The sequence below is a fragment of the Colobus angolensis genome, unplaced genomic scaffold (genome assembly GCF_000951035.1).
Source record: "Colobus angolensis palliatus isolate OR3802 unplaced genomic scaffold, Cang.pa_1.0 Scaffold21, whole genome shotgun sequence".
Classification (NCBI taxonomy): Eukaryota; Metazoa; Chordata; class Mammalia; order Primates; family Cercopithecidae; genus Colobus; species Colobus angolensis.
Window position 1 is genome coordinate 6,545,464 of NW_012115266.1, and position 11,005 is coordinate 6,556,468.

Genomic DNA, 11,005 nt, shown 5'->3' on the forward strand with positions numbered 1-11,005 from the left:
TTTTGAGACAGAGTCTCGCTCTGTCACCCAGGCTAGAGTGCAGTGGAACGATCTTGGCTCACTGCAACCTCCACCTCCCGGGTTCAAGCAATTCTCCTGCCTCAGTCTCCCAAGTAGCTGGAACTACAGGCGCATGCCACCACGCCCGGCTAATTTTTTTTTGTATTTTTAGTAGAGATGGAGTTTCACCATGTTAGCCAGGATGGTCTCCATCTCCTGACCTCGTGATCCGCCTGCCTCAGCCTCCCAAAATGCTGGGATTACAGGCATGAGCCACCGTGCCCGGCCAGGGGGTTAGGTTTTAACATATGATTTGGCTGGGTTGCAGGGGTGGGTACATAAACATTGAGTCTATTGCCATGGGAGAAGAGCATTCTAGGCAGAGTGAACAGCAAATAAAACCGTGAGATAGAGGGTTATTTCTGGTGTAAAGAACAAGGAAGGCCGGGCACAGTGGCTCATGCCTGTAATCCCCGCACTTTTGGAGGCCGAGGTGGGTGGATGACTTGAGGTCAGGAGTTCAAAACCAGTCTGATCAACATGATGAAATTTCTTCTCTACTAAAAATACAAAAATCAGCTGGCATGGAGGTGCATGCCTGTAATCTCAGCTACTTGGGAGGCTGAGGTGAGAGGACTGCTTGAACCTGGGAGGCAGAGGTTGCAGTGAGCCAAGATCGCGCCACTGCACTCCAGCCTGGGCGACAGAGTGAGACTCCATCTCAAAAAAAAAAAAAGAAAAAAGAAATATTAAATCTCAAGAATAAGGAAATCCACAGAGTCAGAAAGTAGATTAATAGTTGCCAGAGAATTGAGGGGAGGGAAGAACGGTGAATGACTACTAACAGACATGGGGTTTCTCTTTGGGGTAATAAAAATGTTCTGGAATTAGATAGTGGACATAGCTGTGCAACTCTGTACAACTCTGTGCATACACTCAAAAACACCTTAAAATGGTGCATTTTATGGAGCCAGAGGATGAACAGTCAGTGAGAATATGTGGTGTCATAGAAGACAAATTTAAAAAGCATTTCAAGGAGAGAGTAATCAATTATGTCAAAAGCTGTTATGAAAGCACGTTAAGAGGAGAATGGAGAAGAGACCACTGAATTTAACAATGTGGAAAATATCTGGTGAACTTGACTAGAAAAGTTTCTGTAGAGCAGTGAAATAAAAAGGCACCTGGCTTAAGAACCATGGAGCCAGAAATTAAGGCTTTTAAGTTAAACCAATCACTGAATTCAAAAGAGTGACTGAGCCACTTTTACCACGTCACTTCAAATTTTAAAGCGTAGGCATTGAACTCTCTGTGCCTGAGTCCCCATCTGTAAGAATGGGGTTTTATTGTTACCTGTCTACCTCACAGATAAACATAATACAAGTCTTTCCTCTACTGAATATGGCCTGTAGAGGAATGATCTACATTTTATTTACCTATCTTCCATAGCACCTGGCAAAGAGCTTTCAGTTGTTGAATTAAGGTAACATATAGGCACAACTTAAATCATAAAGCAGTACACAAATGTTAAGATATCATGAAAATCAAGTATTTCGATCTCATACATAAAATAAAGACAATGCCCTCTGTTGAAATATGTTCAAATAACAGGACAAAATTTTTGTAACAAAAGGTTTTCCAGAATGTCCTTCCATATAGCTTGAAGGGCAACCTACCGATGAGGAACACGTCAAAAAGCTCACTGTCTGTCCCCTCTGGTTAAGTTACGATGATATGGTTACAGGAGATAATAAATCAATTGATTGGAGAAAACAGGTAAGAATAGTTCTTTGAGGCCGGGAGTGGTGGCTCACGCCTGTAACCCCAGCACTGTGGGAGGCCGAGGGGGGCAGCTCACCTGCCCCCCTCAGGAGTTCAGGACCAGCCTGACCAACATGGCGAAACCTCATCTCTACTAAAAATACAAAAATTAGCTGGGCATGGTGGCGCATGCCTGTAATCCCAGCTACTTAGGAGGCTGAGGCAGGAGAATGGCTTGAACCAAGGAGGCGGAGCCGAGATCCCACCACTGCACTCCAGCTTGAGAGATAGAGGGGCACTCTGTCTAAAAAAAAATATAGTTCTTCGAAATTAAAACAAACAAAAATTCACAAGAGTGGGCCACTTCCTGATAAGCTCACTGTCTCCTCTGGTTAGGTTACGATGATATAGTTACAGGCGATAATAAATCAGTTGATTGGAGAAAACAGGTAAGAATAGTTCTTTGAAATTTAAAAAAGAAATCACAAAATAACAAGAGCAGGCCACTTGCTGATAACCTCCTCCCATAGGTAAAATGAAAATGCAAACCCTGTTACAGTATTTAAAGAGATTCTCTCTGAGGTTCTGAGGTTGCAATATCACAGAGGAACATGTCTTACAAAACTCATAGATGCACAGAAGACTTCAATGATGCAATCACAAGCAATACTGATTACAGCTAAACTTATTTAACACACACACTTCTTTCAAAACATCTACACCACACCCTATGATCCAAAATAACTCTAAAACTAGTAGCTGTCATAAATGAATGGAACAGAAGGTTAACTCAGTTTTCTGGGCAACTTCTGAATAAGTTAATTATACAAACAAAATATTGACTTGCTAATTTTTATCTAAAAAGTTTTACTATGAGTGCTTACTTCAGCAGCACATACCAAAATTAGAACTATACAGAGAGGATTAGCTAAATTAAGAGAAAAAGTTGTATTACAAAATTGATGAATTTTTCACAAGTCTGTATACTTAAGACGCTAAATTCATCATCAACAATAAAGTTAATGCAAACTATAAGCTAAGTGCATACAATAAATATGCACACTTATATTAGAAAACCTATTTATTTAATGGAGCCGTTGTAATTCTGTTCAGAATTACAAAAATGGTAAATTCTAGCATTACGGGTAAAGAGAAGTGTCTTTCTGCAAAACATACTCTTGGCTCAAACAAAATTGGAAAGCTCAACTTTCCCTTTTCCTTTCAACAACACGTCACCAATTCCTTTATTACCAAACTTCATTTTACAAAGCTTGAAACATGCACAGGACTAGACAGGTAACTCCTATATGAGGATAGATATATGATTTCCTCACAGGAGAATTTGATAAAAGCAGTAATACTGGTTTTATTTTATTTTCAGACCATCTTTAAAACACCAAGAATAAAAACACTGAGGTTCTTACCAGTCACTTAATAAACAACCCCTTAGAAATGACAATTTAGGGTAAAGGTACACCTACTAAATGTATGTAGACTGGTTGTTTAATTTGATCAGAGTGGTTCCATTACTTGTGAATTTGACAATAAACAAAAACAGCATTAAAAAAAACTTCTTACTCTTGGAGAATAAAAACAATCCAAGTCAGCAGGCATTTGCAGGCCATATTGACACGACCACTCTTGCTGTCTCCTGTATGCTTGCTTCCACACTGAAAGGGGTTTCCTAATGTATCATAACATTTATTATAGTCAGAATCTGCAAAAGTATTTAAGCATATTGATTCATGCCAAGCCTTCTGGGAAACATCTTGGCTCCTCCCTCTACCTCTTTAAGAGACCACCTTAGTGGAAGGGGGTGGCAGCTTTATGATATTAATGTGAAGGGCCACAAACTGAAACAACTGACTCACATGTGGGAAAGGAAAAAAGGCGTAACAATAGTCTTTGATTGTGAGGAAGACAGCTTTCTCATTTGTACTTGAACTGCTATGTTGTATCTATTAATATGTGCGAGTAGTTTGTAACCTACAAATGGATTTATCAAATATTATATATTGTTATTTAATAAAGGTCAGGATTTAAGGGTACAATGCAAATGTGTCTACGTCACATTGTTGATCTATATTTCATTTCTTCACATTAATGGTACAATTATTTACTACAGGCAAGACACTGTGTTAAGCCCTATAAATGTGTTTACTCTTTTTTTTTTAAGACAGAGTCTCACCCTGTTGCTCAGGCTGGAGTGCAATGGCGCTATCTTGGCTCACCGCAACCTACGCCTCCCAGGTTCAAGCGATTCTCCTGCCTCAGCCTCCCAAGTAGCTGGGATTACAGGTGTGCACTACCACGCCCAGCTAATTTTTTTGTATCTTTAATAGACGTGTCGTTTCACCACGTTGGCCAGGCTGGTCTCAAACCCCTGACCTCAGGTGATCCGCCCGCCTTGGCCTCCCAAAGTGCTGGGATTACAGGCGTGGGCCACCGTGTCCAGCCAAATTGTGTTTAATTTTCATACCAACTCCAAGGTAGACACTATTATCCCAATTTTCAAGTTAAAGAAACTGAGGCTCAATACTTGCACAAGAACACATAATTATTAAGAGACAGGGCCAGAATTGAAATCCAGGCACTCCTGGAGCTCAAGTCTGTGTTTTAACACATTACACTGCCACTGATAATCTGACACGAATATAACACTCAGATAATGTCAGTGTTGGACAGGGGGCCACATTCCTTTTTATTTAAGGGTTAACTCAAAACACAAATTACATACTCACATTTGATTAATATGTTAGAACAAAGTGTGGAAATGAAGCCATAAAAACTACACAGAACAACTAAGTTTCATGAGTGAGGAAATAAATATTTAAAGCAAAAACCTTTTTCAAAAAATTGCCCAAGCTGTTTTTGCTTTGAGCTAATTTCTATGAACAAACATATAAAATGTAGTTTTATTTTGGCATCATGATTTTCTGTTTTTCTTTTCTTTTTTTAAGACAAGGTCTGGCTCTGTCACCCAGGCTGGAGTGCAATGGTACAATCTCAGCTTCCCGCAACCTCTGCCCCCAGCTCAAGCCATCCTCTCACCCCAGTCTCCTAAATGGCTGGGACCACAGGTGCATATCACCATGCCCAGCTAATTCTTGCTTTTTTGTTTTTTTGTAGAGATGGGGTTTCACCATTATTGTCCAGGCTGGTCTCAAGCTCGTGAGCTCAAGCAATCCACCCGCCTCAGCCTCCCAAAGTGCTGGGATTACAGGTATGAGCCACCACACTCAGTCAATTTTCATAACAACAATAAAAAGCAGTCTCTAGCAAGTTATAGATTTTTTTTTTTTTTTTTTGAGACAGAGTCTCGCTCTGTCCCCCAGGCTGGAGTACAGTGGCGCGATCTGGGCTCACTGCAAGCTCTGCCTCCCAGGTTCACGCCATTCTCCTGCCTCAGCCTCCCGAGTAGCTGGGACTACAGGCGCCTGCCACCACACCTGGCTAATTTTTTGTATTTTTAGTAGAGACAGGGTTTCACTGTGTTAGCCAGGATGGTCTCTACCTCCAGACCTCATGATCCGCCCGCCTCAGCCTCCCAAAGTGCTGGGATTACAGGCATGAGCCACCACGCTGGGCCAAGTTACAGAATTTCAACATCATGTCATCAGTAAACTATTAAAGTACTTTTAAAGTTCAGATGATAGACGTGTCTCTATACTTGAAGTCTAATAAAGGCAACTCTTGCTTTGAAATGAACATGAAATATTTCAGTCTCTTTTACCTCAACCTGAAATTTCTGCCTCTGAAATCTTCAGTTTCCTTCAAAGGCAGAAATCTGGGAAGCCATCCTGACCCCTGATCCCCATCTCTAAGCATACTACATTGCTGGCTGCACTAGAACTGAAGGCATTAAAGTACAGAGTGCCATCACCCATTCTCTACCTGTATGTAGTAACTAATACTTCTAAAATTCATTACTGGACAGGTTGGTCAAGACAAAATTGTTTTCTGCAGGACACCAAGTAATCACTTACTTTTCTTTAACTAAAACCAAGATGAGTCTCCAAAACCAAGGGGAGCTTGGTGAAAGAACATGAAGCTGGACGATGACAGCAATATGTGTAGATTTTTTTTTTTTTAACAATTAAGGTAATTTTTTAGCATCTACATTTTAAATAAGTTAAATTTTGGAATAACAAACTTCATCTAATTTTCAGGGTACAAAAGCCTGAGACACTTCCTCTGTGACATGGAGAAAACATCCTGCAAGGAGGAAAAGCTTCGGCAATAAAAATGATTACTACACACTGCGGTATCTTTTTTTTTTTTTTTTTTGAGACGGAGTCTTGCTCTGTCGCCTAGGCTGGAGTGCAGTGGCGTGATCTCAGCTCTCTGCAACCTCTGCCTCCCGGGTTCAAGCGATTTTCCTGCCTCAGCCTCCCAAGTAGTTGAGACTACAGGTGCACACCACTGTGTCTGGCGAATTTTTGTATTTTTTAGTAGAGACAGGGTTTCGCCATGTTTGTCAGGCTGGTCTCTAACTCCTGACCTCAGGTGATTTACCCACCTCAGCCTCCCAAAGTGCTGGGATGACAGGTGTGAGCCACCGCGCCCGGCCCCACATAGCAAGGTAAACTTTTATGTTCAGGTAATGACCCGACAAATGAGGATCTCGCATTGGGCCCAACAAAACTATATTAGTGCTTTTTAGACAATATGAATGCACATTTGCAATGGATAAGCATTTAAGATAAGAGTCTCTCAGCCAGGCTCAGTGGTTCATGCCTGTAATCCCAACACCTTGGGAGGCCGAGATGGACGGATCACTCGAGGTCAGGAGTTCAAGACCAGCCTGGCCAACATGGCAAAACTCCATATCTATTAAAAGTACACAAATTATCTGGGCGTGGCGGTGCACGTCTGTAATCCCACCTACTCAGGAGGCTAGGTGGGAGAACGGCTTGAGCCCAGCAGACAGAGGTTGCAGTGAGCCAAGATCATACCACTGCACTCCAGCCTGGGCTACAGAGCAAGACTCCGAAAAGAGTCTCTCTTTAGTTTATTTCTCAAGTGTGCCTTTCTAGATAGTAAATTTGATAATTTATTCAACAAATACTAAGTACTGCTATATGTCACTGTTTTAAGTGCTAATAGTGATAAATGTCTAGAGCACATCTAAGAAATACAAATTCTGTAATAAAATTTTACTAAGAAATAATGGGTAAAGCTGGTCATGGTGGCTCACACCTGTAATCCCAGCACTTTGGAAGGCCGAGGAGGGCAGATCACATGAGGCCAGGAGTTTGAGACCGGCCTGGCCAACATGGCAAAACCCCATCTCTACCAAAAATATAAAAATTAACCAGGTGTGGGCCAGGTGTGGTGGCTCACACCTGTAATCCCAGCACTTTGGGAGGCCAAGGCGGGCGGATCACGAGGTCAGGAGATCGAGACGATCCTGGCTAACACTGTGAAACCCCATCTCTACTAAAAATACAAAAAATCAGCCGGGTGTGGTGGCGAGCACCTGTAGTACCAGCTACCAGGAGGCTGAGGCAGGAGAATGGCATGAACCTGGGAGGTAGAGGTTCCAGTGAGCTGAGATTGTGCCACTGCACTCCAGCCTGGGAGACAGAGGGAGACTGTGTCTCAAACAAGCAAAAAAAAAGATTAACCAGGTGTGGTGGCGCATGCCTGTAATCCCAGCTACTCAGGTGGCTGAATCATGAGAATCATTTGAACCCCAGAGGCGGAGGCTGCAGTGAGCCAAAATGGCTCCACTGTGCTCCAGTGTGTGACAGAGCAAGACCTTATCTCAAAAACAAAAACAAAAACAAAAAAAAAAAAGAAAAGAGAAAGAAATAACGAGTGAAAACTGCAGCATTTAATATTATAAGGAAAATGTAATGCAAACTCATGTACTTGGAACAGCACTTCAGAATATAAATTCTACTACTTTCGGCAAAACACATAATTTCAGCAGCTTTTCCACTATCATAAAGAGGAATGTAAAAAATACACAATAAATAGATACAATAAATAGATAAAAATTGTGACAAGGGTAGATTACATGAAAAAAGATAAGCCAAACCGAAATATGTTATGTCATTGAATTCGTATTGCCAATTTAGGTGCCAATTAGGTTGTGGTATGCCTGTGTGTCTATGAACAAAATACTCTTATTTCATTGGCCTACTAGACCAGTTCTTCCATAAGTGCATTAAAGGAATGAAAAAGATGAATCTCAAATGATTTCACCACTTAGTTATAAATAAACTAGGACTAAATTTTCAAATCTGCTAACTAGAATGACTTTTCAACACTTAATATCTGTCTTATCTGGAGCTTACAGAGCCAAATTTCTAAAACTTAGGTCTGAATCAAAAATGAAAAATCAAGAAAACCCAAAAGATATGCACAAAAGGGCCTACCGAACAGTAAGCAATGACAAGTGATTAAAGCAAAAAGATCAAGTTGCTAAGTTATAAGGAAGTCGCTGTTCATCTGAACCTTAGCCCAGAACACAAAAATTTGGAGGAGAAACGGCTGGTGGTTTAAAGGGGACAGGGTTCTAAATTTGCTGCCTCATTCTTTTATCTGCAAAAGCTTCCTGATACTGAAATGGCCATAACCACAATGAAAAATCCAACAAGGCTCCAAAGCTCTCAGACAGGTGAAAATTCACTGTTAGAAAAACATGTAGAAAATAATACATTTAAGGCTAAGATCAGAAATTTTTTCTTTAGAACCCAAGATTCTGCCAAAGAAGACAACGAAGCATTAAAAACAATTCTCATAAACCTTTAACATAACTAAATAGAGAGCAAAATTATCTCTACTCTCCCTAATTTACGGCCCTTCCTTTGACAAAACGCATTTTTTTTTCCTTCGAAGACTCAGTTCCTTTAAGAACCACCACCTGCCCATGGTGGGTTTTTTTTTTCCCCCTCTTAAGAAGGCATCTGCACTGCAGATTTCTGCATAAGGGGAGCTTGCCAGCCAGCTCCCACCAGCAGGCAGACGCGTATACAATGGAAACTAAAGGAGGTCTGCAGCTTCGCTCTTAGTCTTTCACAGAGATGGGAGAAGGGGACTCAACCAGCCCTCGCTTTGTCTGAATGTTCTCCCCCTCCCCCTTTCTGCAGTAAACATCCCCCTTTGTTATACTTCGATCAATACTAGCCCACAGAAAACATGAAATCAAAACATGTTGATAGCTTAGCATGACTCTATTTTCTAGAATATAAGCGACTGATTGCGTGTCCCCACCCCCACGCAGCGCCAGGGAAGAGCAGGCTGTTGCAGATGCAGCCACGGATCCATCTTGGACCATCAGCAGCTCCCTCCCAAATCTTCCCTGAGCTATTCTCATCACGCCTCCTTCTACCTCGGAGCCTCAGAAAAATCCGGCATTCATGGAGTGTAGCCGAAAACAGTAAAAACAAAACAAACAAAAAAAATGGGCTACAATGCTTCCATTAAACTTCCTCATCTTCCCCATGGGCAGCCAAAAATATTTTGGAGGACTATCATGAATGCTTGATTATGTCAACACCTGTCTGCAAACCTGCAATGCAACCCTTTCACCACCATCCCCTCAAAAATCTAACAAATTGTTTCTCCCACCACCCACCTGCCCCTATCTAATCCTCCACTAAATCACCCCAGTTCACCATACGCATCGAGCAACTCTCCATTTTATCCCACGAGCTGGTATTTTTCCCCACCTGCCCAGTCTTGGCGTTAACGCCCACTGGACTGTCTCCCCGCCCCCAATCTGTTTTCCTTACACCCCGTTATTTCCTCATCGCCTGCACAACCTTACGTTCCCCTTCCCCTTTGCCCATTTTCCAAACGCTCGTCCCTGCGGGGCTGAAGCCGTCAATAGTCGAGGGTAATTCTCCCTCCTCCCGCCTCGCCTCCTAATCCCCCCAGCCCTCAGGCCCCCGCTCGCCCTCTTTCCCAAGGCGGGGGCTCCCCGCGCGCCTCACCCGCACAGGAGGAGCTGCAACTCTTCGTCCCCAGGGCGGGGCAGGCTCCTGGGCTCCCGCCGCCGCCGGGCGCGGACGGCTCTGCTCCGGAGGACGACGAGGAGATGGAAGGGGACTGAGTGGCCGCCGATGGCTCCGCCATAGCTACGCGAGCGAGGGTGGGAGAAGGGTGAAGAGAGATACGGGGCGGGAGAGAGGGAGGGGAAATAGAATAATCCGGCAACTAGCTCGCTCAAGCCCCTTTATTCCGCCTGCTCCGAGGACAGACTCCGACTGACTGACTGACTCAGCCGAGCGCAGGGACAGGGCGGGAGCGCGAGCGCGCATGCGCACAAAAGGCCCCGAGCTGGTGCTAAGCGCGCAGCGGCGCAGGGCGCAGGCGCAAGAACCGTTGATCGGAGCTCTTGCCGGGAAGGAGGGGCAAAGCCGGCCTCACGCGGCGCCTCGCGCGCCGCCGGGTGGGGAGCGTCCCTTGGGGACCAGACGCAAGGGGCGTACCCAAGCCCCAATCCCCGCCCACAACTGCGGCCGAATCCGGGAGCTGCGGGGTAGTATTCCCTCCTGCCTCTTTATATGAATGTTTTAGGGTCGGCAGATTATGTATTTTAATGATAGAAATTTATCTGGGCTTCCATTATCTGGAAACTCTTTCCCCTACATTCCAGAGTCTGTATCTTTTGTTTGATGCAGTCCCACCTGTGACTCCAATAAAAAGTGAAAACCAGAGTGTAGAGTAGGCCCACTCTGCAAGGTGCTTTGTGAATCTCTCTGGCTGTGTCGTAATATCTCCTCACCGAGAGGCAGAGATGGCACGGCCCCCCATTTGGTAGGTGGAGAAAGATGCTATACAGAATGAAAAACGATTACTCATTCCAATCACATTGCAATGCAGTCGCAGAACCTGCTTCGTATTCTTACCTCGTTACTGTTGCCAGAGAAGGATCCACCTTGGGTCTTAAGGTTTTCTTTTCCTCCGAATAGACTGTCAAATAGAGACGACATATTTTAGAGGGGGAAAAAAAAGCTGAGCTGATGAAGAAGAGCCAGGAGATAAGAACATGTTGGCTGTGATTATGGGCGATGATAAAATTAGATATTAAAAATTCCGCAGTCAGTGGCAGAGGCCCGTAGTCTCAGCTACGGCAGAGAAGGGAGGATCCCTTGAGTCCAGGAGTTGGAGTCCAGCCTGAGCCACACAGTGAGAACCTTCCTGCCTTAAAAAAAAATAAAAAAATAAAAATTTCAGAATAAGGCACAAAATACACATAATTGAATTTTATTCATAGACTAAAAGGGGTCCTTAG

General features: G+C 43.5%; 1 protein-coding gene across 6 annotated transcripts in view; it reads right to left on the minus strand.

Annotated features, from left to right (window-relative positions):
* Positions 1–10,155, minus strand: part of RTN3 (reticulon 3) — an 87,037-nt gene extending 76,882 nt beyond the window's left edge. For 2 of the 6 annotated variants that reach the window (XM_011942627.1, XM_011942628.1), the window contains exon 1: positions 9,702–10,155. In XM_011942627.1, the coding sequence (XP_011798017.1) occupies positions 9,702–9,843 (142 nt within the window). In that variant the 5' untranslated portion in view covers positions 9,844–10,155. The remainder of the gene's footprint in view (positions 1–9,701) is intronic. The other 4 variants (XM_011942625.1, XM_011942624.1, XM_011942623.1 and 1 more) reach the window with 3 other exon arrangements.
* Positions 10,156–11,005: the final 850 nt, after the last annotated feature.